Source organism: Papio anubis, chromosome 9 (genome assembly GCF_008728515.1).
Source record: "Papio anubis isolate 15944 chromosome 9, Panubis1.0, whole genome shotgun sequence".
Lineage (NCBI taxonomy): Eukaryota > Metazoa > Chordata > Mammalia > Primates > Cercopithecidae > Papio > Papio anubis.
In genome coordinates this window covers 46097740-46125685 of record NC_044984.1, presented here as the reverse complement: position 1 = coordinate 46125685, position 27946 = coordinate 46097740, and the positions used below count along the sequence as shown (strand labels likewise).

At 45.8% G+C, this 27946-nt stretch overlaps 1 protein-coding gene across 6 annotated transcripts in view; it reads left to right on the top strand.

Annotated features, from left to right (window-relative positions):
• Positions 1-16044, top strand: part of BIN2 (bridging integrator 2) — a 39843-nt gene extending 23799 nt beyond the window's left edge. For 3 of the 6 annotated variants that reach the window (XM_009180756.4, XM_009180757.4, XM_021922366.2), the window contains 5 exons: positions 1083-1165; positions 3863-4613; positions 7794-7874; positions 11139-11210; positions 15707-16044. In XM_009180756.4, coding sequence (XP_009179020.2) covers positions 1083-1165; positions 3863-4613; positions 7794-7874; positions 11139-11210; positions 15707-15736 — 1017 coding nt within the window. In that variant the 3' untranslated portion in view covers positions 15737-16044. Of the gene's footprint in view, positions 1-1082; positions 1166-3862; positions 4614-7793; positions 7875-7950; positions 8085-11138; positions 11211-15706 lie in introns of those variants that run through there. The other 3 variants (XR_002515647.2, XM_003906388.5, XM_021922365.2) reach the window with 3 other exon arrangements.
• Positions 16045-27946: the final 11902 nt, after the last annotated feature.

The window sequence follows — 27946 nt, the reverse complement described above, 5'->3', positions numbered from 1 at the left end:
AATATGCATATTGGCACCACAGATTTTGACTTCTATCTCATGATGAAATAAGAGCACTTGATTGTATATTTAACTGTATTAAAACACATCAGAGGGCCCTCTTCATCTCCCTTAACAACTGAGTAAATGCATCCAAATTTCAGCTTTAGCATGAATAAAGGAGGTTAGGCCTATGGAAGGAACAATTAAAATGGGGAACCCCATTGTGAAATCTCTATCTATTGTTGCTGGGGACTGGAGAGTGCAGTGTTTAAGGACAAGTCAGTTTCTCAGGTGGTTAGTCTTAAATAAGACTAATCCTCTCAGTGACAGGCAGCCATATAACGTAATTTATGAAGTCTTTTCTAGTCCTGGGATTCCAAGATCTTTGCTACTACAACATTAGTTACATTCACACACAGCTACACATACCACACTCCGTAGTTTATTTGGCTAACATGTGATTTGCCTAGTTAGTATTAAAAATGAGGTTTGTTTTTTTTTTTTGAGATGGAGTTTTGCTCTGGTGCCCAGGCTGGAGTGCAGTGGCGCAATCTCGGTTCACTGCAAGCTCCGCTTCCCGGGTTCACGCCATTCTCCTGCCTCTGCTTCCCAAGTAGCTGGGACTACAGGTGCCCACCACCACGCCCAGCTAATTTTTTTGTATTTTTAGTAGAGACAGGGTTTCACTGTGTTAGCCAGGATGGTCTCGATCTCCTGACCTCGTGATCCGCCCGCCTCGGCCTCCTAAAGTGCTGGGATTACAGGCGTGAGCCACCGTGCCCGGCCTAAAAATGAGTTTTCATTCCCTGGATCACCTGTGAGAAGCTGGAACCTCAAATCAGACATCAGTTATGGACCCTGCCTTGAGACAGCTGCCAGTCCGATGGAAGAGGCAGAACTTAGAACACAGAGAGACAAGGAAGAGGGGGTGGTGGGACGGGATCCTGGACTCTAATGCTAGACAGATGAAGAGGAATTCAGATCAGAGTTGAAAGGGGGAGGTTTTATTTTGGGAAGCTGTCTGAAGGGGAGGGGAGAAGGGATATGCCACTCTCGGGTTCCCAGTTGGCTAGCATCCCCTTCTTTCTTACTGGCTGTAGCTGAACCACAATCTCTACGAGGTGATGAGCAAACTGGAGAAGCAACATTCCAATAAAGTCTTTGTGGTGAAGGGACTGTCAAGGTGAGCACCGTCCAAGACTCTTTTGCTTCATTTGTCCCATGTGTGAACGTATTCAAAATCTTCATCTCCAGTCCAGAATCCGGACCTGTCCCTATGTGCATGTGCATGATGATGTTTGTTGTTTATGCTATGCTCCTATATAATTTATTTTGCTTTTTACTAAATATTTCAGGGCCAGACATGGTGGCTTATGCCTATAATACCAGTATTTTGGGAGGCTGAGGCAGGAGAATCACTTGAGACCAGGAGTTTGAGACCAGTCTGGGCAGCATAGTGAAATCTCATCTCTACAAAAAAAAAGATTAAAAGAAAATAAAGATTAGCCAGGCACGGTAGTGCATACCTGTACTCCTAGCTACTCAGGAGGCTGAAGCAGGAGGATCACTTGAGCGCAGGAGTTTGAGGGTGCAGTGAGCTATGATCATGCCGCTGCACTGCAGCCTGGGTGACAGAGCAAGACCCTGTCTCTAAAAAAATTAATAAAAATTAAATATTTCAGACATAACTAAATGTATAAAGAATAATATAACAAATAGCCATGTAAATATGTTGTAAATATAGCTGTTCCTTCCCCACTCACTTTTTCTTTCTGACCCCACTAAAGGTAACCACTATGTTACATTTAGTATTTATCATTTGTTGTTTTATTTTGTGTGTGCATGTATGTTTCACACATAACACGCATGGAAATAAATACTAAATGTAATACTAAATGTAGCATGCACACATTGTATTGTTTCACACATACATGCATACATAAAATATTGTTTTGCTTTTTTTTGTTTGTTTGTTTGTTTGTTTGTTTGTTTTTGAGACAGGGTCTTGCCCAGGCTGTAATGCAATGGCACGATCTTGGCTCACTGCAACCTCCGCCTCCCGGGTTCAAGCGCTTCTCCTGCCTCAGCCTCCAAATAGCTGGGATTACAGGCGCACACCACCATACCCAGCTAATTTTCGTATTTTTAGTAGAGACAGGGTTTCACTATGTTGGCCAGGCTGGTCTTGAACTTCTGACCTCGTGATCTGCCCGCCTTGGCCTCCCAGAGTGCTGGGATTACAGGCATGAGCCACCATGCCTGGCTGTTTTGCATGTTTTTAAACTTTATATAAATGGACTTATACTGTATGTATTGTTCTGCAACTTCTTTTGTTCTCTTAGTATTATTTGTAAGATTTTTCATTATTGCTACATGTTGCCATAGTAACTCTGCTGTTTCCTTTCTATAGTTGTTATTGTATGCGTAGTTCATGATTTATTTATCCTCCTGCTAGTTTGGGGCATTTGAGTTGTCTTCTAGGTTTTTGCTATTATAAATAATGTTGTGATGAACAAGTTTTACATTTGTCCCTGTGAATATTATCAAGAGTTTCTTTAGGGTCTATACTTGGAGCAGGATTGTTGAGTCATAAGATCTGTCATGGGGCTTCTTGACCCTTATGAGATATTGCCATATTGCCCTGCAAGGTGATGATTCCAGTTTACTACCCATCAGCAGTGAGTAAGAGCCCTCATGAGTCCACATTCTCACTACATGTGAAATTGTCAGACTTCTTCATTCTTACAAGCTCATGGGTATGAAACGGAATATTTTTTGCAGTTTTAAGTCATAGCTTCATAATTGCTAATTACCTTGAGTATCTTTTCATGTTACTGACCATTTAACATTCCTGTTCTGTGACTTTCCTATATATCGTTTTCCCATTTTTCAATTGGGTTGTTGACCTTTTATAAAAAAATTGATCTATATAAGTTTTTGTTTGCTGATATATTCTAGATTCTAATCCTGGATGCTCAAGGATAAGCATGGCATCCAGCACATAGTAGGTACTTGATAAATGTTATAGTTGATTCTTGTTCAGGGTAGTTTTGTTCTATAAAGTTGCCACACTCACTGAACATCAAACCACAGGTTTCTGTGAGCCCCTGATCACAAAATTTTCATCAACCACCCAACATATAACCTTGTTTTATGTGAGTTTCTGTTTAAAGACACCTTATTTAATCTATATTATTAATTTATTAATATTGAACTCACAACCAGCAGTATTGTAACTCATGCCTGAATGAAGCTTATCTAATACATGTATTTTCTCTGGAAGGCACATCACAGTATTTTTGCACTTAGCACTACAGCTTGGGGGCCATTTTAAATAGCAAAATCACCAACAAAAAGCACAAAGTTAGGAAAACACGGTGGAAAGGACACTTGTTTACAGTTTGAGAACGGAAGCAAGAAGGTAGATGGTTGTCTTGTTAGACTTCATCTGGAAAGTGTGTGCCAGGCAACTCATTTTTCTCTACTTGTGCATGTCCAATAGTGACTGGGAAAGGGCCACAAGTATTGATTTGGGGGTTCCAAATAAATAAGTAGGTAATTCACAAATATGAAATCTGTGTAGTTCAACTGTACATCACCCATTAATCTTTGCCCCAGAGAAAATATTTGCTAACATTTTGCAGTGTTTCTTTCCAGTCTCTTTCTCTGTACATAGTTTTACATAATTGAGTTCATAATACAGATAAAATTTTGGCCTTTTTTCACTTCACTCTGTAAGTGTTATTGTAAATTATGCAAACTTTCTAACATTTAAATTGCTTTATTCTGTTTATTATATGCATCATAATTTTTTTTTGCATATTTACATTGCTTCTGGTTTTTAGCCATTCTGAATCTGAACACCTTCCTTTTTTATCAGTAGCAGGCGCTCTTTAGTCATTTCTCCCCCAGTTCAAACAACTATGGTCTCCAGTCCTCTTACCTCACCTACTAGTCCCTCTACACTTTCCTTGAAGAGTGAGAGTGAATCTGTCTCAGCAACTGAAGATCTGGCACCTGATGCAGCCCAGGGGGACGACAATTCTGAGATCAAGGAGCTCTTAGAAGATGAGGAAATAGAGAAGAAAGGATCTGAAGCAAGCTCCTCTGAGGAAGAAGAGCCTCTACCAGCCTGCAATGGCCCCGCCCAGGCCCAGCCCTCTCTTACCATTGAGAGTGTCAAGTCCCAGGAGGAAGTTCTCCCCAGCTCCCCAGCTCCATCACCTGGTGGAGCCCTGAGCCCTTCAGGGCAGCCTTCATCATCTGCCGCAGAAGTAGTCCTCCGAACCCGCGCCGCAAGTGAAGGATCCGAACAACCAAAGAAGAGAGCCTCTCTCCAGAGGACCTCAGCACCCCCTAGTAGGCCTCCTCCACCTAGAGCCACTGCAAGCCCCAGGCCCTCCTCAGGGAACATACCCTCCAGCCCTCCAGCCTCTGGAGGGGGTTCACCCACTAGCCCTAGGGCCTCCTTGGGGACTGGGACTCCAAGTCCTAGGACCTCCCTAGAGGTCTCTCCTAATCCAGAAACACCAGAGAAGCCAGTAAGAACTCCTGAGGCCAAAGAAAATGAAAACATGCACAATCAGAACCCCGAAGAACTTTGTACTTCCCCCACCTTAATGACATCTCAGGTAAGAGTAGTTCTGGTTGGGTATTTAATTTAATTTAATTTATTTATTTATTTAAGTTAGGGTCTCACTCTGGCACCCAGGCTGGAGTGTAGGGGTGTGATCACAGCTCATTGCAGCCTCGACCTCTCAAGCTCAAGTGATCCTTCCCCGGTAGAGATAGGGTCTCCTTATGTTGCCCAGGCTGGTCTTGAATTACTGGTCTCAAGTGATCCTCCTGTCTTGGCCTCCCAAAGTGCTGAGATTACAGATGTGAGCCACTGCACCCAGCTCTGGTAGTGTCTTTATATCCTTTTATAACTTCCATGTAGGTATCTTTACTATAGTCAGAATGCTCTTGGACACCTTTTTGGATTCTGGGGATTGTTTCATGTCTTCATAGCAATTTAGTAATCTACTTTTAGGGTAATTGGCTTTTTTTTTTTTTTTTTTTTTTTGAGATGGAGTCTCGCTCTGTCACCCAGGCTGGAGTGCAGTGACGCAATCTTGGCTCACTGCAACCTCCGCCTCCTGGGTTCAAGTGATTCTCCTGCCTCAGCCTCCAGAGTAGCTGGGATTATAGGCGCACACCACCACACCTGGCTTATTTTTGTATTTTTAGTAGCAACGGGGTTTCTCCACGTTTTTTTTTGGTTTTGTTTCGTTTTGTTTTGTTTTTTGAGACGGAGTCTTACTCTGTTCCCCAGGCTGGAGTGCAGTGGCGCGATCTCTGCTCACTGCAAGCTCTGCCTCCCAGGTTCACGCCATTCTCCTGCCTCAGCCTCCCAAGTAGCTGGGACTACAGGCACCCGCCACCACGCCTGGCTAATTTTTTGTATTTTTAGTAGAGACGGGGTTTCACCATGTTAGTCAGGATGGTCTCGATCTCCTGACCTCGTGATCCACCCTCCTCATCCTCCCAAAGTGCTGGGATTACAGGCGTGAGCCACCACGCCAGGCTGGTTTCTCCATGTTGGTCAGGCTGGTCCCAAACTCCTGACCTCGTGATCTACCCGCGTCGGCCTCCCAAAGTGCTGGGATTATAGGCGTGAGCCATCGCACCCAGCCAGTAATTGACTTCTATAAGGTGCTTATCTCTAGTAGTGTTAATGAGCAGATTCTTACTAATTTTTTTTCCTCCAAGTTCTGGGAGTTCCTAGTATAAAGAACCTATAGTTGAAGCCGGGCGTCGTGGCTCACACCTGTAATTCCAGCACTTTGGGAGGCCGAGGCAGGCAGATCACGTGAGGCCAGGAGCTCAAGACCAACCTGGCCAACATGGTGAAACCCTGTCTCCATTAAAAATACAAAACTTAGCCAGGCATGGTGGCGTCTGTAGTCTCAGCTACTTGGAAGACCTGAGGCACAAGAACACTAGAATCACTCGACCCCAGGAGGCAGAGGTTGCAGTAAGCCGAGGTCATATCACTGCATTACAGCCTGGGCAACAGAGTAAGACTGTGTCTCAAAGAAAAGAAAAGAAAAAGGAAAAGTTAAAAAAAAATTAACACAAAATTTAAAAAATTAAAAAATAAATAATAAATTTAAACCAATAAAGAACCAATAGTTGGAATCCTGAGCTTTACCTTCTTTAGTGGGGGCAGGAGGGTGAGTCTCACTTCATTTCATTATACCTGTGACTATGGTAAATAGACCCTGAAAAAAATGGCAGCAAATTTCCAGAGTGTGTCTTCTCTGATGAGAAGACCTAGAAGCAGGAACTCACAGAGGGAAGTAAAGCAAAAAAGACAGTCTTTTAAAAAGGCTGCTCCCTACTTGGGAGGCTGAGGCAGGAGGATTGCTTGAGCTTATGAGGTTGAGGCTGCAGTGAGCACCACTACACTCCAGCTTGAGCACCAGAGTGAGACCCTTTCTCAAAAAAAAATTTTTAAGGCTTTTGAAAAAAAAAATTGAGAGATGCCAACCCATTGAAGAGCAACTAGTTCTGTGAAGGATCTGTAAATCAAGTCATACTCTTTTTCTTTCTTTCTTTCTTTTGAGGCAGAGTCTCACTCTGTCACCCAGGCTGAAGTGCAGTGGCACGATCACAACTCACTGCAGCCTTGACCTCTCTGGGCCCCAGTGATCTTCCCTCCTTAGCCTCCCAAGTAGCTGGTACTACAGGCGCATACCACCACGCCTGCCTCATTTTTGTATTTTTGGTAGAGATGGGGTTTCGCCATGTTGCCCAGGCTGGTTTCAAACTCCTAGGCTCCAGTGATCCTCCCGTCTCTGCCTCCCAAAGTGCTGGGCTTACAAAGGTGTGAGCCACCGTGCTGGGCCTCAAGTCATATTCTAGTCACATTATATGGAAAGGCTATCATATAGGGATTTGACTTGTTCTGTGACACTCCAGAGGGCAGAGGCATAAAAAACTATGTATACTTTTTTTTAAGATACATTTTGGATCAATACAAGAGGAACTTTCAACAATTAGCTCAATTTTTAAAATGGGATGGAAAAAAAAATATTGTGGAAGGGCAAAGGAGACACAAGGGGCTGACCAAAAAAAAAATGGGATGGGCCGCCTTAAGAATTAGTTCTCTTTCCTTGATGTTAAGAGCTAAGGGCCGGGCGCGGTGGCTTATGCCTGTAATCCCAGCACTTTGGGAGGCTGAGGTGGGCGGATCACGTGAGGCCAGGAGATCCTGGCCAACATGGTGAAACCCCGTCTCTACTAAAAATACAAAAAATTAGCTCGGCGTTGTGGCATGTGCCTGCAATCCCGGCTACTCGGGAGGCTGAGGAAGGAGAATGGCGTGAACGCAGGAGGCGGAGCTTGCAGTGGGCCGAGATCGCGCCACTGCACTCCAGCCTGGGCGACAGAGCCAGACTCCATCTCAAAAAAAAAAAAAAAAAAAGAATAAATAAAATTACAATCTAGTAATGATAAATGATACAAAGAAAAATTAAGTAGGGAAGGGCACAGGGATGGGAGCTGAGTTGCAAGTTTATAGAGCAGTCAGCAGTGACGTGAGCAATGCAGAAGGCTAGCACATGAGCCATGTGTGTATCTGGGAGAAGTGTGTGAGATATCTGGCGCTCATCAGGTCATCCCACCCTACTACTGCCTGTGTCTGACCGAGGCTACCTCAGGAGCCTCCTGCTATCTGAGAGGAGCTAATATGGACCAGGGGCACAGGGATGGCCCCCAGGATGGGAAGGTGTGGGACTCTCTCCTCCACTGTTCACTTTGATTCACAGATTGCTTCAGAGCCTGGAGAGGCAAAGAAGATGGAAGACAAGGAAGAGGATGATAAGCTTATCTCAGTTGACTCCTCAGAGGTACTAAAAGCCTAAGTCATCTACATGATTATGCCCTATTGTTTTTACATATTAAAATTTATTTTTCTTTTTCCAGAAGTATATCTTTCAGAGGCCCTCAGTCCTGATTCACATGAAGCACTGAGGGCCCTAACAGAGCAAGATATAAAACTTTTCCTAGGCCGAGCGCAGTGGCTCACGCCTGTAATCTCAGCACTTTGGGAGGCCAAGGTGGGTGGATCAGCTGAGGTCAGGAGTTCAAGAGTTCGAGACCAGTCTGGTCAACATGGTGAAATGCCGTCTCTACTAAAAATACAAAAATTAGCCGTGCATGGTGGCATGCGCCTGAAATCCCAGCTACTGAGGAGGCTGAGGCAAGAGAATTGCTTGAACTCAGGAGACAGAGGTTGCAGTGAGCCAAGATCTCGCCATTGGACTCCAGCCTGGGCAACAAGCGCAAACTCTGTCTCAAAAAAAAAAAAAAAAACTTCTCCTTAAGTCAGGCTCAGTAGTGCAAAGCTGTAATCCCAGCTACTCAGGAGGCTGAGGCGGGAGGATCACTTGAGCCCAGGTGTTCAACACTGTAGTATGCTATGATCACACCTGTGAACAGCCACTGCACTCCAGCTTTGGCAACACAGTGAAATCTCATCTCTTTAAAAAAATTTTAGGCCGGGCGCGGTGGCTCAAGCCTATAATCCCAGCACTTTGGGAGGCCGAGACGGGCGGATCACGAGGTCAGGAGATCGAGACCATCCTGGCTAACATGGTGAAACCCCGTCTCTATTAAGAAATACAAAAAACTAGCCGGGCGAGGTGGCGGGCGTCTGTAGTCCCAGCTACTCGGGAGGCTGAGGCCGGAGAATGGCGTGAACCCGGGAGGCGGAGCTTGCAGTGAGCTGAGATCCGGCCACTGCACTCCAGCCCGGGCGACAGAGCGAGACTCTGTCTCAAAAAAAAAAAATTTTTAATGAAAAGATCTGGGTGCAGTGCCTCAACCTCCCAAAGTGGCTGTAATCCTAGCACTTTGTGGGGGGCTGAGGCAGGTGGATCACTTGACCCCAGGAGTTTAAGATCAGCCTGGGCAACATAGGAAAAACCCATCTCTACAAAAAATACAAAAATTAGCCAGGCATAGTGTCACATGCCTATGGCCTCAGCTGCTTGGGAAGCTGAGGTGGGATCACCTGAGCCCAGGGAGGTCAAGGGTACAGTGAGCCGTGATCACGCCACTGCACTACAGCCTGGGCAACTGAGTGAGACCCCATCTCAAAAAAATATTTTTTAAATTAATAATAAAAATAACTTTTCCTTGGTCGGGTTCTAGTCTGAGGCAACTGTGCCGATGGAGAGAGATAGGCAGGACATGTGGATAGTGAATAAGCGCAGGATAAATGCAGAGTTTTGAGTAGGTAAGTATAGCTACTTCTCATTTTTCTGCACTGAAAAGAACAACTCAGTGGTTGGATTGATTTCAGTTTGGTTTTATAATGTATTATATGATTTTAGATGGAGACAGTAATAGAGTGACCTTTTGTTTGCCTCTGGGGAATGACAAAACAAGCTTGCATTCTTTGAGTAATCTTTTTGAAGGGAAGAGTTTATAGGAGCCAAGACTCTTTCTGACCATTTTAACAAACAGGCTAGTAACACTGTCATCCCTGAAAAAGAGGTACAGGATATACTTTCCTTTCCCCTGTGTCTTCCTCCTTATAGCTGAGATTTATAATACTTCCTTACTCTTAGCCTCTCTGGTGGGACTGCTTTGTTCATCAGCTAAGGAGAAATATTTTTGCTATAGAATTAAGCAACTAGAGCATCTTAGATCCTAGCCTATTCGTGTCATCAATCCTCTGAAGCCTATGTATGCTCACTTCCCTTGCAGATGCATTATAAATCATATTTTCTCTCAGGCAGAATTATGGACATGTCACATGTAAAAATGGGTAAATATAAATATAACTGGGAAAAAACATAGCCATGTTTGAAAAAAAATTACTGGGAAAAAATCTGTTCTTGCTTACCATTTGAATCATCTCAGAGAGATGGAACGTTTTGTTAACTTTCTGGGAGGTGATGTAACATCACCTTTGAGCTAATTCATGACCTGGAAAGGTAGGAGGGAGTAAGAAGAAAGAAAATGTCCTTGAAGGAGAAATCATGGAATTTCAAGTGACTATCACATTGCTAGAAATTGGTTCTGTTGGCCAGGTGCCATGGCTCACGCCTGTAATCCCAACACTTTGGGAGGCTGAGGGGGTGGATCACTTGAGGTCGGGAGGTTGAGACCAGCCTGGCCAACAGAGTGAAACCTCATCTCTACTAAAAGTCAGGCATGGTGGTGGGAGCCTGTAATCTCAGCTACTTGGGAGACTGAGGCAGGAGAATCACTTGAACCTGGGAGGCAGAGGTTGCAGTGAACTGAGATCACATCATTGCACTCCAGCCTAGGTGAAAGAGCCAGACTCCTTCCCAAAAAAAGAAAAAGAAAAAAATTAAAAAGAAATTGGTTCTGTTTTTAAAATATGGATTTTATAGTTTGTAAATTAATTTTTTAAAAACTTGTTTTAAACCTCACAGGGTCTTCCCCTAGCATAGCAGTTTCTAGTCAGGGCTTTCTTTCTTTTTTTAAAATTTATATTTTTAGAGATGATCTCACTATGTTGTCCAGGCTGGAGTGCACTGCAACCTTGATACTCCTGGCCCAAAGTGATCCTCCTGCCTCAGCCTCTCAATGAGCTGGGACTACAGCACCCCTGCACATGGCCTAGACCAGGCTTCCTACACATTGGGTTCCCATCTCAGAACCTAAAATTTTTCCCAAAGAAATCATTTTACCACTTGCTTCTCCTAACTGCGTGTCATAGATTAGGATCACTTAAGTGTGAGAGTTGCAATATGTTCTTGAGGAGGGTTTGTCTAAAAATGGCAGGTAGTCATTTTAAGACCTCACACTCCCTTATAGATACACATCCACACCATGTCACACAGATTACATGGTGTTTGATCGTGGAAACAGCTCTGGAATCCAAAGACCTGGTTTCCTGTCCCAGCAAGTCTTTTTACCCTTTGAATCTTAGTTTCTTGTTTCTTCATCTGTAAAAGAGGATGGATGAAAGCCTTTCCCGATGCCTTCAGGCTCTGGTGAAACAACATTGTATTTTGCCCTTTGTAATAGTACAAATACTGAGACCCTTGTAAAGTATAAGGCACAGAAGACACTTCTACGCTGAGAGGCTGGAAAGGTTGAGCCACCTCTTACTGACAGAACTCTTCTCTTTGTAGGGCCAAGACCAGCTTCAAGTCTCCGCGGTACCAGAAAACAACAACCTCACAGCACCTGAACCTCAAGAAGAGGTAAGACCAGATATACAGAGAATAGATTGGGCATTAGGTTGACAGGGGTTTGGGAACAGGCTGGAATCTTCACTACAGGCTACAAGGGGAATCCAGCAGGGAACCATACCCTTAGGGCAGTCAAGCAGGTGGGAACCAGAAGAAGCAAGAATAAACTGGGACTTCATGGTGTCTCTGTGCCCATTTCCCTATACTTGACCTTAAACTGGCCCTATCTTCTAGGTATTTATTTAATTAAATCTCAAGTTATTTCAAAAAGGAATTAAAGAGGTTAAGATATTTTTTAAAAATACAAAAAGGTCATATTATACAGTAATGTGTTGCTCAAAAACAGGGATAGGCCCTGAGAAATGCATTATTTGGCGATTTTGTCATTATGTGTGGCTGTATGGTATAGCCTATTGCTTCTGGGCTGCAAACCTATACAGCATGTTACTTTACTGAATTCTGTAGACAGTTGTGACACAGTGGTTAATATTTGTGTATCTAAACGTAGAAAAGTAGAGTAAAAATACCTATAAAAGATAAAAAGTGATACACTTGTATAGGGCACTATCATGAGTGAAGCTTGCAGGAGTGGAAGCTGCTCTGGGTGAATCAGTGAGTGGTGAGTGAATGTGAAGGCCTAGGACATTACTGTACACTACTGTAGACTATAAACACTATACACTTAAGCTACACCATTAAAAATATTTTTCTTTTTTTTTGAGATGGAGTTTCACTCTTGTTGCCCAGGTTAGAGTGCAATGGCATGATCTCAGCTCACCACAACCTTGGCCTCCCAGGTTCAAGCGATTCTCCTGTCTCAGCCTCCTGAGTAGCTGGGATTACAGGCATGCGCCACCACATCCAGCTAATTTTGTATTTTTAGTAGAGACGGGGTTTCTCTATGTTGGTCAGGCTGGTCTTGAACTCCCAACCTCAGGTGATCCGCCCGCCTTGGCCTCCCAGAGTGCTGGGGTTACAGGCGTGAGCCACCACACCTGGCCAAAAAATATTTTCTTTATGGCCGGGCGCGGTGGCTCAAGCCTGTAATCCCAGCACTTTGGGAGGCCGAGACAGGTGGATCACAAGATCAGGAGATCGAGACCATCCTGGCTAACATAGTGAAACCCCGTCTCTACTAAAAAATACAAAAAAACTAGCCGGGCGAGGTGGCGGGCGCCTGTAGTCCCAGCTACTCGGGAGGCTGAGGCAGGAGAATGGCGTAAACCCGGGAGGCGGAGCTTGCAGTGAGCTGAGATCCGGCCACTGCACTCCAGCCTGGGCGATAGAGCGAGACTCTGTCTCAAAAAAATAAAAAAAAAAAATTTTCTTTATGTCCTTATTCTATAAGCTTTTTTTCCGTATTTTTTCTGTTTCTTTTTAAAACTTTTTTGTTAAAAACTAAGACAGAGCTGGGTGTGGTGGCATGTACCTATAGTAGTTCCAGCTATGTAGGAGGCTGAGGCAGGAGGATCACTTGAGCCCACGAGTTCAAATACAACCTGGGCAACATAGCGAGACACCATCTATAAACAAATAAATAAAAACACACAAACATACTAATTGGCCTAGGGTCAGGATCACCCATATCACTGTCTTCTACCTTTACATCTTGTCCCACTAGAAGGGTCTTCGAGGCACTACCACAAATGGACCTGTCATCTCCTGTAATAACGCCTCCTCCTGAAGGATCTACTTGAGGCTGTTTTACAGTTAATGTTTTTTTAATAAGCAGAACTTTGTTGTTGTTTTTTTTTTTTTTGAGATGGAGTCTCTCTCTGTCGCCCAGGCTGGAGTACAGTGTACAGTGGCACAATCTCAGCTCACTGCAACCTCCGCCTCCTGGGTTCAAGCGATTCTCCTACCTCAGCCTCCTGAGTAGCTGGGATTACAGCCGGTGGCGCCACCATGCCTGGCTAATTTTTGTATTTTTAGTAGAGATGGGGTTTCACCGTGGTGGTCAGGCTGGTCTCGAATACCTGACCTCATGATCCTTCCGCGTCAGCCGCCCAAAGTGCTGGGATGCTGGGATTACAGGCGTGAGTCACCACACCTGGCCAATAAGCAGAACTTTTTTTTTAATAAGTAGGAATACACACTAAAATAATAATAAAAAGTATTGTAGGCCTGGCATGGTGGTTCATGCCAGTAATCCCAACACTTTGGGAGGCTGAGGCAGGCAGATCACCTGAGGCCAGGAGTTCAAGACCAGCCTGGCCAACATGGTGAAACTCCATCTCTACTAAAAATACAAAAATTAGCCGGGCATGGTGGCATGCACCCGTAATCCCATCTACTTGGAAGGCTGTGGCATGAGGACATGAGAATCACTTGAACCCAGGACATGAAGGCTGCAGTGAGCTAGGATTGTGCCACTACACTCCAGCCTGGGTGATGGAGTGAGACTCTGTTTCAAAAATAATATATATAGAAAATTATTTTTAAAAGCATAGTATATTAAATACATCAAGTGACTGGACACGGTGGCTCACGCCTGTAATCCCAGCACTTTGGGAGGCCAAGGCGGGTGGATCACGAGGTCAGGAGATCTAACTCGGTGAACCCCCGAGTTAGATAACTCGGGGTTATCTAACTAACCTAACATGGTGGCTAACATGGTGAAACCCCGTCTCTACTAAAAATACAAAAAATTAGCCAGGCACGGTGGCAGGCGCCTGTAGTCCCAGCTACTCGGGAGGCTGAGGCAGGAGAATGTGTGAATCCGGTAGGTGGAGCTTTCAGTGAGCCGAGACCGCGCCACTGCACTCCAGCCTGGGTGACAGAGCAAGACTCCATCTCAAAAAAAAAAAAAAAAAAAGGCCGGGCGCGGTGGCTCAGGCCTGTAATCCCAGCACTTTGGGAGGCCGAGGCGGGTGGATCACGAGGTCAGGAGATCGAGACCATCCTGGCTAACATGGTGAAACCCCGTCTCTACTAAAAATACAAAAAACTAGCCGGGCGTGGTGGCGGGCGCCTGTAGTCCCAGCTACTCGGAGGCTGAGGCGGGAGAATGGCGTGAACCCGGGAGGTGGAGCTTGCAGTGAGCCGAGATCGCGCCACTGCACTCCAGCCTGGGCGACAGAGCGAGACTCCGTCTCAAAAAAAAAAAAAAAAAAAAAAAAAAAAAAAATCAAGTAATATAGTTGTTTACTGTTATCAAGTATTATGTACTGTACATAATTGCATGTGCTGTACTTTTTACAACTGGCAGCACTGTAAGTTTGTTTATACCAGCATCATCACAAATATGTGAGTAATGTGTTGTGCTGTGATGTTATGAAGGCTACAATGTTAGCAATAGCAGCCACGTCACTAGGCAATAGAAATTTTTCAGCTCCATTATAATGTTATGGGACCACCTTTGTATATAGAGTCCATTGTTGATCAAAACGTCATTATGTGGCACGTGAACTGCATATATATATGTTTATTATATTAACATACACACATATACACAACATATAGCAGAAAAACTCAGAATTATATGAGACAGGATAGTGATATAAAATGGAGCCATGAATTAGGCAAGTATAAAAAATGCATTCTATAAAATAAGCTTACTAAGGATGACCATGAAATTAGTTCCAGGCTTTCTAAAATCCAAGAAGAGAAAAACCTGATCAGTTAACCCAATTCATGATGCTCATTCCTTAAGAGAACAACTCCTACTAAGATGAAAAAGAGGCTGGGTGCCGTGGCTCACACCTGTAATCCCAACACTTTGGGAGACTGAAGTGGGAGGATCACTTGAGCCCAGGAGTTCAAGACCATTCTAGACAACAAAATTTTTATTTATTTATTTATTTATTTACTTCTGGGGGGATAGAGTCTCACTCTGTTGCCTAGGCTGGAGTGTAGTCGTGCGATCTCGGTTCACTGCAAGCTCCGCCTCCCGGGTTCACGCCATTCTCCTGCCTCAGCCTCCCGAGTAGCTGGTACTACAGGCGCACGCCACCACGCCCAGCTAATTTTTTGTATTTTTAGTAGAGATGAGGTTTCACCATGTTAGCCAGGATGCTCTCGATCTCCTGACCTCGTGATCCACCCACCTCAGCCTCCCAAAGTACTGGGATTACAGGCGTGAGCCACTGTGCCCGGCCCAAAATTTTTTTAAATAAATTAGCCAGGCATGGTTGTGTGCGCCTGTAGTCCTAGCTACTCAGAGGCTGAGGTGAGATCACTTGAGCCCTAGAGTTCAAGGCTACATACAGTTACTGTGATTGTGCCACTACACTCCAGCCTGGGAGACAGAGCAAGACTATGTGTCGAAAAGAAAAAAAAAGGATATTGTCCTGTGAAACATCTTAAAGAGATTGTGAATGATGTAATGAACAATATCTGCAACAAGTCCTTGCAATAATCCCAAAACCAGTTTCACATTGCCTCCCTCAAGAGAGACCAGTGGCATTACATGAAGTATAATTCAGTAGAAGCAGATTGAGTTTAACCCCTCCATAAGTGGTTGGTGGGAAGGCAGGTCAACACCTAACACAATCATGTTTACTTTCCAGGTGTCTACAAGTGAAAATCCACAACTCTGAAGAGAAACTGCCAAGACTCCCCCTGCCCCACGCCTCCCCAGAGAAGCTCTTCAACCAGAGGGTATAGGTCAGAGGGATATAAGAGCCAGTATCCGTTCCTGGGTTCTCAGTGGGAATGCTGGTGCTGTCTAAAGACCTGGCATTAATCAAGGTGGAGGAGCAGCCTTGTGGGAGGGATGGAGGGAGGCAGGCTGGGGAGAAGAGAACATTAGATTCAGAAAATATTTAATTCTGGTTTTAGCATTATTAGAATAAGACTTTATACATTAACTAAAGTGGAGCTTTAATCACTATAAAAACCAAAAGTAGCCGGGCGCGGTGGCTCACGCCTGTAATCCCAGCACTTTGGGAGGCCGAGATGGGCGGATCACGAGGTCAGGAGATCAAGACCATCCTGGCTAACACGGTGAAACCCCGTCTCTACTAAAAAAATACAAAAAACTAGCCGGGCATGGTGGCGGGCGCCTGTAGTCCCAGCTACTCGGGAGGCTGAGGCAGGAGAATGGCGTGAACCCGGGAGGTGGAGCTTGCAGTGAGCTGAGATCGCGCCACTGCACTCCAGCCTGGGTGACAGAGCGAGACTCCGCCTCAAAAAAAAAAAAAAAAAACCAAAAGTATCTATAGACACAGACACTTGTCTACACAGAGACATAACCACACATACTCAGGATAGTGAACAAATCTGTCTTTGACTTATGACCCATTTTGCAAGACTTAAAGCCAGAAGATCACATTTTCAGATTGTTAAATAAAGTCTGATTCTGACTATCTGTGGATTGTTTATTTGACACAGGGCATTGTTCCAGCCCAGCACACCGTTTTCCACTTAGGTACAGTTATTGATTCTGCCCCACGTTCAGAAAGCTTTAGTCACCCAGCTCACCCTAACTCCTGACTGTAATTCTTTTATGATACCAAGGGCCACAGACTCTTCTCCTTAATCCAGCATGTACTTCCCACTTTGGTTGGTAAGCAGATACACTTGGAAAGGGGTAATAACATTTTAGAGCTAGATCTAGTGTTTACAGTTTAGTACTTGATATGAGTAAGGGTCTGAGCGCAAGAGAGGAAGATATGAAACTGAAAGGATACAAAGTATAATAATAACAATCATATCCGCTGGGTGCCGTGGCTCACGCCTGTAATCCCAGTACTTTGGGAGGCCGAGGCGGGTGGATCTCCTGAGGTCGGGAGTCCAGACCAGCCTGACCAACATGGAGAAACCCTGTCTCTACTAAAAAATACAAAATTAGCTGGGTGTGGTGGTGCATGCCTGTAACCACAGCAACTTGGAAGGCTGAGGCAGGAGAATCATTTGAACCCAGGAGGCGGAGGTTACAGTGAGCCAAGATCATGCCATTGCACTCCAGCCTGGGCAACAAGAATGAAACTCTGTCTCAAAAAAAAAAAAAAAAAAAAAAAAATCATATCCTGGAAATGGCATGAAATTTGGAGTCAGAAGTCCTGGATTCCTTTGGGAGGCCAACGGGGGAAGACTGCTTGAGCCCAGGAGTTGGAGACTAACCTGGGCAAGATGGTAAGACCTCCATCTCTTATTTTTAAAAAAAATTTTAAAGGGCTGGGTATAGTGGCTCACACCTTTAATCCCAGCACTTTGGGAGGCTGACGCGGGAGGATAACTTGAGCCCAGGAGTTTGACACCAGCCTGGGCAACATAGACTCCCATCTCTACAAAAAATTTAAAAACTAGGCCAGGCACGGTAGAGTGCACCTATACTCCCAGCCACTTAGGAGGCTGAGGAGGGAGGGTCACTCCAGCCTGGGAGGTTGAGTCTGCAAGGAGCAACAATCACACAACTGCATGCCAACCTGAGTGACAGAGGGAGACCCTGTCTTGTTTTTTTTGTTTTTTTTGTTTTTTTTTGTTTTTTTTGTTTTTTAACTGAGACGGAGTCTCGCTCTGTTCTGTCGCCCAGGCTGGAGTGCAGTGGCCGGATCTCAGCTCACTGCAAGCTCCGCCTCCCGGGTTTATGCCATTCTCCTGCCTCAGCCTCCTGAGTAGCTGGGACTACAGGCGCCCGCCACCTCGCCCGGCTGGTTTTTTGTATTTCTTTTAGTAGAGACGGGGGTTTCACCGTGTTAGCCAGGATGGTCTCGATCCCCTGACCTCATGATCCGCCTGTCTCGGCCTCCCAAAGTGTTGGGATTACAGGCTTGAGCCACTGCGCCCGGCCGACCCTGTCTTTAAAAAAAAAAAAAAATGGCCGGGCACGGTGGCTCACACCTATAATCCCAGCTACTTTAGGAGGGTAAGGCAAGTGGATCACGAGGTCAAGAGTTCAAGACTAACCTGGCCAACATGGTGAATCCCCATCTCTACTAAAAATACAAAAATTAGCTGGGCGTGGTGGCATGCACCTGTAGTCCCAGCTATTCGGGAAGCTGAGGCAGGATTATTGCTTGAACCCAGGAGGCAGGGGTTGCAGTGAGCCAAGATTGCACAGCCTGGGTGGCAAAGCAAGACACTGTCTCAAAAAAAAAAAAAAATTAAAAAAGGAAGTCTTGGGTTCAAGTCCTATCGTTACTTTATATGAAAATATTTGTGAAAACATTTTCAAAATAGCTCTGAAGTCCTGCCACCTTGATAAATGCCACATAAATGCCAAAACCCTTCCATCCCTGCTCTTGGTTGTTTTTTTTTGTTTGTTTGTTTGTTTTGTTTTTGTTTTTTTGAGACGGAGTCTCGCTGTGTCACCCAGGCTGGAGTGCAGTGGCGCGATCTCGGCTCACTGCAAGCTCCGCCTCTCGGGTTTACGCCATTCTCCTGCCTCAGCCTCCGAGTAGCTGGGACTACAGGCGCCCGCCACCACGCCCGGCTAGTTTTTTGTATTTTTAGTAGAGACGGGGTTTCCCCATGTTAGCCAGGATGGTCTCGATCTCCTGACCTCGTGATCCACCCGCCTCGGCCTCCCAAAGTGCTGGGATTACAGGGTTGAGCCACCGCGCCCGGCCCCTGCTCTTGTTTTTAAAGTGATGATATCACCATTAGTTCAGTCATTCTGCAAGCATTTACTGAGCATCAACTGTCTACCAAGCACTGAGTACTAGTACTAGGAACGAGGGAAATAATGATGAGGGGGGTAAAAATAAGATCTTTAATGAGATAGACTATTGAGCAGGGAGCAGAATGGGCAAGATTTAGTTATGGGCCAGAAGGGGACACATGATGAAAACTGAGGTGTTTTTGTTTTGTTTCGTTTTGTTTGAGATGGAGTCTCGCTTTGTTGCCCAGGCTGGAGTACAATGGCGCAGTCTTGGCTCACTGCCACCTCCACCTCCCTGGTTCAAGTGATTCCCTGCCCAAGCATCCAAGTAGCTGGGATTACAGGTGCCCACCACCACGCCCGGGTAACTGTTTGTATTTTTAGTAGAGACAGGGTTTCACCATGTTGACCAGGCTGGTCTCGAACTCCTGACCTCAGGTGATCCACCCGCCACGGCCTCCCAAAGTGCTAGGATTACAGGTGCGAGCCATCACACCTGGCCAGGAATTATTCTAAGTTAGGCTTGAGAGACTAGAACTTGGTGGTGTCTTTCCCTCTAACAGTGACCACAGAAAGAAGTACATTTATATGGGTTCTCTGGTTGCAAGCAACAAACTGACAAAATTAAGTATTAAAGGATATATTGGGGCTGAGCGTGGTGGTTCACACCTGTAATCCCAGCACTTTGGGAAACAGAGGCCAGAGGATTGCTTGAGTTCAGGAGTTCAAGTCCAGCCTGGGTAACATAGTGAGACCCCATCTCTACAAAAAATTAGCCACACCTGGTGGCATGTACCTGTGGTCCCAGCTACTTGGGAGGCTGAGATGGGAGGATCGCTTGAGCCTGGAAGGCAGAGGTTGCAGTGAGCCATGGTTGGACCACTGCAGTCCAGCCTGGGCAACAGAGCGAGACTGAAAAAAAATAGGTATGTTGGGGCTGGGAACGGTGGCTCATGCCTGTAATCCCAGCACTTTGGGAGACTGACATGGGCAGATCGCTTCTGATCTCATGGCAAAGCCCAGGAGTTTGACACCAGCCTGGGCAACACGATGAAACTCCATCTCTACCAAAAAATAACAAAAATTAGCTGGGCATGGTGTTGCGAGCCTATAGTCACAGCTAATCTGGAGGCTGAGGCACTGAGAATTGCTTGTGGGAGCCAGAGGTTGCAGTGAGCTGAGATTGTGCCACTGCACTCTAGCCTGAGCAACAGAGTGAGACCCTGTCTCAAAAAAGAAAAAAAAAAAAGGATGTGTTGATATTAGACAGCTCACAGAGCCAAAAGAAGAACCAGGCTGCAAGAAGGACAAGAGCCAGCCCCCAGATGTCTGCAGCAAGAATATGTGGACAGCCCCTCCAGCAGCTGCTACCTTCTGCCACTGTGTTTTCTCCAGATCTACATTCCTTAGAGAAAACTCAACTGGCCCAGTTTGCATGATATGTCCATCCTATGGCCAGGGAAATGGCGAACTGTGACTGGCACTATTACCAGACATGTTAGTGCCTATGACGGGAAGAAGACCAGTGATAGGAGGGGAGCATGGTAAGGAGAATGAATTTTTTTTTTTTTTTTTTTTTTTTTTTTGAGACAGAGTCTCACTCTGTTGCCCAGGCTGGAGTGCAGTGGTGCTATCTTGGCTCACTGCAAGCTCCGCCCCCCAGGTTCAAGCGATTCTCCTGCCTCAGCCTCCCTAGTAGCTGGGATTACAGGCGCACGCCACCACGCCTGGCTAATTTTTGTATTTTTAGTAGGGATGGGGTTTCACCATGTTGGCCAGGCTGATCATGAACTCCTGACCTCAAGTGATCTGCCCACCTTGGCCTCCCAAAGTGCTGGGATTACAGGTGTGAGCCACCACGTCTAGCCGAGGAGGGTGAATTTAAAGGTGCATGAGGAAACTTTGAGGGATGATAGAAATGTTCTTTTTTTTCCTTTTCTTTTCGTTGAGACGGAGTTTCGCTCTTGTTGCCCAGGCTGGAGTGCAATGGCGCGATCTGTGCTCCTGGATTCAAGCAATTCTCCTGCTTCAGCCTCCCGAGTAGCTGGGATTACAGGCATGTACCATCATGCCCGGCTGATTTTGTATTTTTAGTAGAGATGGAGTTTCTCCATGTTGGTCAGGCTGGTCTCGAACTCCTGACCTCAGGTGATCTGCCTGCCTCAGCCTCCCAAAGTGCTGGGATTACAAGCGTGAGCCACTGCGTCCAGCGAGAAATGTTCTTAATTTTAATTATGGTGATAGTTTTAGGGGTATACACTGTATCAAAGCTTATCAAATTGTATATTTTATGTGCAATTTACTGTGCATCAGTTATGCCTTGATTAAGCTATAAAACAAACCCTAGGTGACCCCTACAAGCACTGGATGCAAGGAATTTGTAGTCCTTGCAGGATGTTCCAGTAGATATGTTCATTAAGGAGCTGGAAATACATGTTTATACTTGGGAGTCATTTTTTCTAAAATCTAATCCTGTTACTCCTTTTTCTTTCTTCTTTTTTTTTTTTTTGAGATGAGGGCTCACTCTTGCCCAGGCTGGAGTGCAGTGGTACCATCTCAGGCTCACTGCAACCTCTGCTGCCTGGGCTCAAGTGATTCTTCCACCTTAGCCTCCTGAGTAGCTGGGACTACACGTACGTGCCACCATGCCTGGCTAATTTTTGTGTTTTTTGTAGAGGTGGGGTTTTGCCATGATAGCCAGGCTGATGTTACTCTTTAAAAAGCATCATTTGGCCGGGCACAGTGGCTCACGCCTGTAATCCCAGCACTTTGGGAGGCCGAGGCAGGCAGATCACAAAGTCAGGAGTTCAAGACCACCCTGGCCAACATAGTAAAACCCCACTTCTACTAAAAATACAAAAAATTAGCCAGGTGTGGTGGTGGGTGCCTGTAGTCCCAGCTACTCAGGAGGCTGAGGCAGGAGACTCGCTTGAACCCGGGAGGCAGAGTCTGTGGTGAGCTGAGATCGCGCCACTACACTCCAGCCTAGGCAATAGAGCAAGACTATCTCAAAAAAAAAAAAAAAAAAAAGCATCATCTTTGCTTTGGGAGGCCAAGGCTCAAGGATCGCTTCAGCCCAAGAGTTCAAGGCCAGCCTGGGTGACAAAGCAAAACCCCATCTCCACAAGAAATAAAAAATTAGCTAGGTGTGGTGGCACATGCCTGTAGCCCAAGCCACTCTAGAGGCTGAGGCGGGAGGGTATCTTGAGCCCACATCAAGGCTGCGGTGATCTTTGATCACACCATTCATTGTACTCCAGCCAGCCTGGGCAACAGAGCGAGACCCAGTCTCAAAAAAAAGAAAAAAGAAAAGGATCATCTTCATCTTCAAAGGATCTCTACTGTATACAGCAGTAATGGAGAGGTGCTTGCATTTCCCCGAGAGGAGAGTTGTTCTTCAAATTATAAAAGCCCTACTGCCTGTCCTTTTTCATGGCTCTCCTAAAAAGTGTTCCACTCCAGGGCCAGGCACAGTGGCTCATGACTGTAATCCCAGCACTTTGGGAGGTCAAGGCGGGTGGATCACAGGGTCAAGAGATCAAGACCATCCTGGCCAACATGGTGAAACCCCGTCCCTACTAAAAATATAAAAATTAAAAATTAACTCAGTGTGGTGGCACATGCCTGTAGTCTCAGCTACTCGGGAGGCTGAGGCAGGAGAATCGTGTGAACCCAGGAGGTGGAGGTTGCAGTGAGCTGAGATTGTGCCACTGTACTCCAGCCTGGTGACCAAGCAAGACTCCATCTCAAAAGATTAAATAAATAAATAAGATAAAATAAAATAAAGATATTCCACTCCCTTGGCATTCAGAATCACTGCTGCGAGTGATACAGGGGAAATGCTGGGAACAGAGGCTCCTAGCTGCACAAGGCCCTCAACCCTTTTCTCTCCAGGGCTTTCCCTCCTCTCCTCAGGAGACTGATCCTCTTTGGCATGTGCCAGAGACTTCTAGGGACTTACAGTCTGGTGGGGCAGACAAGCAGTAACTGCTGCAATAGAGGCACACCTGAAGTGGAAAATTTTACTAAATTGTGAGGTTGGCACTTGGTTTGCATATAACCCTACTGAGGGCTCCAAGGAGGCAGGGGAAACGGCCTGTATGCTTACCAAGGGTGGATGGTGCCATTTGGGGAACAGCTTGTTTACCCTGACAAAATGGTAACGTCCAGGGGAAAGACTGCCATCCTGGCAGCAGCACAAGGTGGGGCTGAAGGCCAATAAAACTGGGTGGAGATGAATCTCTTGTCCCTCCCCTGAGGCCCCTTGAGGTCTGTTGACAAAAGGACGGCTGCTGCAGTTTCTGAGGTTTAGCATTTAATCCTTGGAGAACACTGGTAGTTTACCATCACAAGGCTTCATTCATCATCTATCTGTATGCCTCTCTACATAGAATTAATTGCAAGAGCATTCTCCAGTCACTGCCCTCCAGCAGTTTGAAGGACATACTGACAGACTAGGTAAGACATGCAGAGAACTGAGACATGACATATCCAGATAAACAGCATGCACCAGAGAGCATAATACGCACACTGCTTACAATAGTCTTTATTTTACACCAAACTGGAGGCTGAGCATGTGCATATTGGATCCTATTTTTCTGTATGACTACACTTTTAAAATGAGGTATGTTGGCCGGGAGCAGTAGCTTACGCCTGTTATCCCAGCACTTTGGGAGGCTGAGATGGGTGGATCACTCGAGGTCAGGAGTTTGAGACCAGCCTGGCCAACATGGTGAAACCCTATCTACTAAAAATACAAAAGTTAGCCAGGCATGGTGGTGCACACCTGTAATCCCAGCTACTTCAGAGGCTAAGGCATGAGAATCACTTAAACCCAGGAGGCAGAGGTTGCAGTGAGCTGAGATGGAGACACTGCACTCCAACCTGGACGACAGAGTGAGACTCCATCTCAAAAAATAAAATGAGGTATGTGACTAGCTTTAAAAAAAAAATCATGTATCAGTCCAGGCGTGCTGGCTCATACCTGTAATCCGAGCGCTTTGGGAGGCCGAGGTGGGTGGATCGCCTGAGGTCAGGAGTTCGAGACCAGCCTGGCCAACATGGCGAAACTCTGTCTCTACTAAAAATACAAAAAGTTATCTGGGCCCGATGGCACATGTCTGTAATCCCAGCTGCTTGGGAGGCTGAGGCAGAAGAATTGCTTGAACCCGGGAGGTGGAGGTTGCAGTGAGCTGAGATCACGCCATTGCACTCCAGCCTGGCTGATAGAGCAATACTCTGTCTCAAAAAAAAAAAAAAAAAAGTAAAAAAAAAAAAGTAAAAAAAAATCAAGTATCGGCAAACCTTCTAAGGTTACATTTTATTTATTATTATTATTTATTTATTTTGAGACGGAGTCTCACTCTGTTGCTAGGCTGGAGTGCAGCGGTGTGATCTCTGCTCACTGAAACCTCCGCCTCCCAGGTTCAAGCGATTCTTCTGCCTCAGCCTCCTGAGTAGCTGGGATTACAGGCATGTGCCACCATGCCCGACTAATTTTTGTATTTTTATTAGAGACGGGGTTTCACCATGTTGGCCAGGATGGTCTCGATCACTTGACCTTGTGATCCGCCCGCCTTGGCCTCCCACAGTTTTGGGATTACAGGCGTGAGCCACTACACCTGGCCTATTTTTATTTTTTTAATGTTTAATTTGTGTGGGTTCATAGGATATATATATATTTATGGGGTGCATGAGATTTTTTTTTTTTTTTTTTGAGACGGCGTCTTCCCAGACTGGAGTGCGATGGCGCTATCTCGGCTCACTGCAAGCTCCGCCTCCCGGGTTCACACCATTCTCCTGCCTCAGTCTACCAAGTAGCTGGGACTATAGGCGCCCGCCACCACGCCCGGCTAATTTTTTGTATTTTCAGTAGAGACGGGGTTTCACCGCGTTAGCCAGGATGATCTTGATCTCCTGATCTCGTGATCCACCCACCTCAGCCTCCCAAAGTGCTGGGATTACAGGTGTGAGCCACCCGCCCAGCCTCGTGATATGTTTTGATACAAGCATGCAAATGCATAATAAAATCATATCATGGAGAATGCAGTATACATCCCCTTAAGCATTTGTGTTAAAAACAATCCAATTATACTATTTTAGTTATTTTTAAATGTACAATTAAGTTATTATTTATAGTCACCCTGTTGTGCTACCAAATAGTAGGTCTTAAGGTCTTATTCATTCTTTCTTTTTTTTTTTTTTTTTTTGTACCCATTAATCATTCCCATCTCCCTCCCTAAGGTTACTTTTTTTTGGTTGGGGGGAAAGGGTCTTGCTGTATCTCCCAGGCTGGAGTGCAGCCTTTACCCTCCGGGCTCAAGTGATCCTCTCACCTCAGCCTCCCGGCTAGCTGGGACCGCAGGCGCATGCCACAACTCCTAACTTTTTTGTATTTGTAGAGACAGGGTTTCAACATGTTGCCCAGGCTGGTCTCAAACTCCTAGGCTCAAGTGATCTGCCCACCTTGGCCTCCCAAAGTGCTGGGATTATAGGTGTAAGGTTACTTTTTTTTTTTTTTTTTTGAATCAGAGTCTCACTCTGTTGCCAAGGCTGGAGTGGGTTAGTGTGATCTTGGCTCCCTGCAACCTCCACCTCCTGGGTTCAAGGGATTCTCCTGCCTCAGACTCCCAAGTAGCTGGGATTACAGGCACCCATCATTACACTCGCTAATTTTTATATTTTTAGTAGAGACGGGATTTCACCATGTTGGCCAGGCTGATCTCAAACTCCTAACCTCAGGTGATCCGCCTGCCTTGGCTTCCCAAAGTGCTGAGATTACAGACGTGAGCCACTGCGTCCCGCCAGTCACATTTTAAAGAGAAAAAAAAAAGATGCTTATTGAGAGAACATTACTAACAACTGTTGAAATTGTTGAAGTTACAGCAAATCAGTAGAGTCAGTCAGTTGAGCCAGACAGCCTCTGAGTCTGTTTTTTTTTTTTGAGACAGAGTGTAGCTCTGTCGCCCAGGCTGGAGTGCAGTGGCACAATCTCGGCTCACCGCAACCTCCATCTCCTGGGTTCAAGCGATTCTCCTGCCTCAGCCTCCTGAGTAGCTGGGATTCCAGGTGCCTGCCACCACGTCCAGCTAATTTTTGTATTTTTATATTTTTAGTAGAGAGAGGATTTCACCATGTTGGCCAGGCTGGTCTCAAACTCCCGACCTCGTGATCCACCCGTCTTGGCCTCCCCAAATGCTGGGATTGCAAGTGTGAGCCACCACGCTCAGCTGAATCTGTAGTTCTAAACAATCTTCAACACATAATAGAAAATGTGAAAGAGACAGACCCAGGTACAAGAACGATATCAACTTCTGGAATTCATGATCAAGGTGGTCAGCTAAAGTATGTCAATGCCAGCAATTGTCCTCTTTTGGATTTAGCCCTCTAGGATTTTAATTTCCTTTTCTCTTGGATATTCTCTTATCTGAGGACAAGCCAGGCTCACCTTTCTTTTATTAAGTTACTTATGCATAGCTAGCATGTCACTTTCTTTGCCTTTCTTGGTTGGAATGGCATTTTCCCATGCATATATTTACATATATTTCTCAATATATTTACATAAAATGAATTTCTTCACTTATTTATTTATTTATTTATTTATTTTGAGATGGAGTTATGCTGTTGTTGCCCAGGCTGGAATGCAATGGTGTAATCTCGGCTCACTGCAACCTCTGCCTCCCAGGATCAAGCGATTCTGCTGCCTCGGCCTCTGGAGTAGCTGGGATTACAGGCGTACACCACCACACCCAGCAGATTTTGTATTTTTCGTAGAGACAGGGTTTCACCTTGTTGGCCAGGCTGGTCTCAAACTACTGACCTCAAGTGATTCACCAGCCTCGGCCTCCCAAAGTGCTGGGATTACAGGCGTGAGCCACACTGCCCTGCCCTCTGGTTTCTTTTATAACAAACACTTTAGGAATAAAAGCAACTACTCTTGCTTTGCTTATGGCTTTGTTTTGTTTTCTCCCTTTATGCCTCTCTCCTCTGAGACCTTCTCTTTCAGTCTGTTCCCTGGATTAACATGCACAATCTGATGATGCCTGTCTTTCTATAGAAAGTATTTCTGTATAAATACTGGTTCACAAACCTACAGAAAGCACAGAAGTGCGAAGTAAGCACAGAAGTCTGTCACTGGGAGGGAAAGAATAATCACAAGGGTTTCAATCCTAAACAGGAAGCCAAGATAACAAGAGCTAGCGTTTACTGAGCACTTACTATGTGCCAGGCAAGGTTCTAATGCCTTACAGTACATATTTACTAACTTATTTCATCCGGACAGTCACTCTATCAGACAGGTATTGCCCCAGATAAATGAAACAGAAGCAACTTGTCCAAGATCACACAGCAGAGCTGATTCCAGTGCCTGTGTTATATACTATTACATCCTCTCAGTCACTGAATTCTTCTATTAATTTGGGAACATTTCCTGCCACAAACGAGTGAGTCAAGAGGTAACTAGAGCATGGCACTGATTATTCAAATTGAGGTGCTCACCATGCTCTAGAACCATGGATATGAGATGGCTTTACAGGCATGATCACTTTCAGCCCCGCATTTTAGGAAATGAGGAAACAGATTTTCGAGATGTTAATTTGCCCAAAGTCACCCAGCTAGCAAGCAGAGGAGCTGGGGCTGTTTGAATCCAAAGTCCACGACACTCCTAACCGCTGCTCAATGCTGCCCCACAAGAACGTCCAGCTGGCAAGACCCGGGGGCGGGCGGGGTGGAGAGGCTCGTTGCTCTCCCCGTTTCACCTTTCCGCTTCACGGCCGGGGGTGTGCTGGCTAAGTTCGCTCATCTGCCAAGCTTCGGGACACAGACCTATGTGAGCAAGTGATAAACAAATGCAAATAAATGTAACTTTCCACGTTAGCTAAAAATTCAGAGAACGTCAAGCCCAGGGAAATGGGACTGATCCCAGTTAGCCCGCGGCTCCAATCTGGTCCCCCGCCACCCCGAGCCTCGGGGCGAGAGAGGAAGCGGCTCCGGATGGAGAGTAAAGTGACAATCGGAGAAGGGCAGGCTGCCTTTCCTCCCGGGGGAGCCGAGGGGACCTGCAGAGGGCGGTTTCTCTCCGCTTTTCCTGTCCCACCCCGTCGGCCTGCCCCCCACCCCCTCCGGCCTCTGCGCCAACCCCGCGCGCCGCCCGCGGCTTCCTCCTCTCGGGGTCCTCGTTCGGCCTCTGCCGGCCTCCGCGACTCCG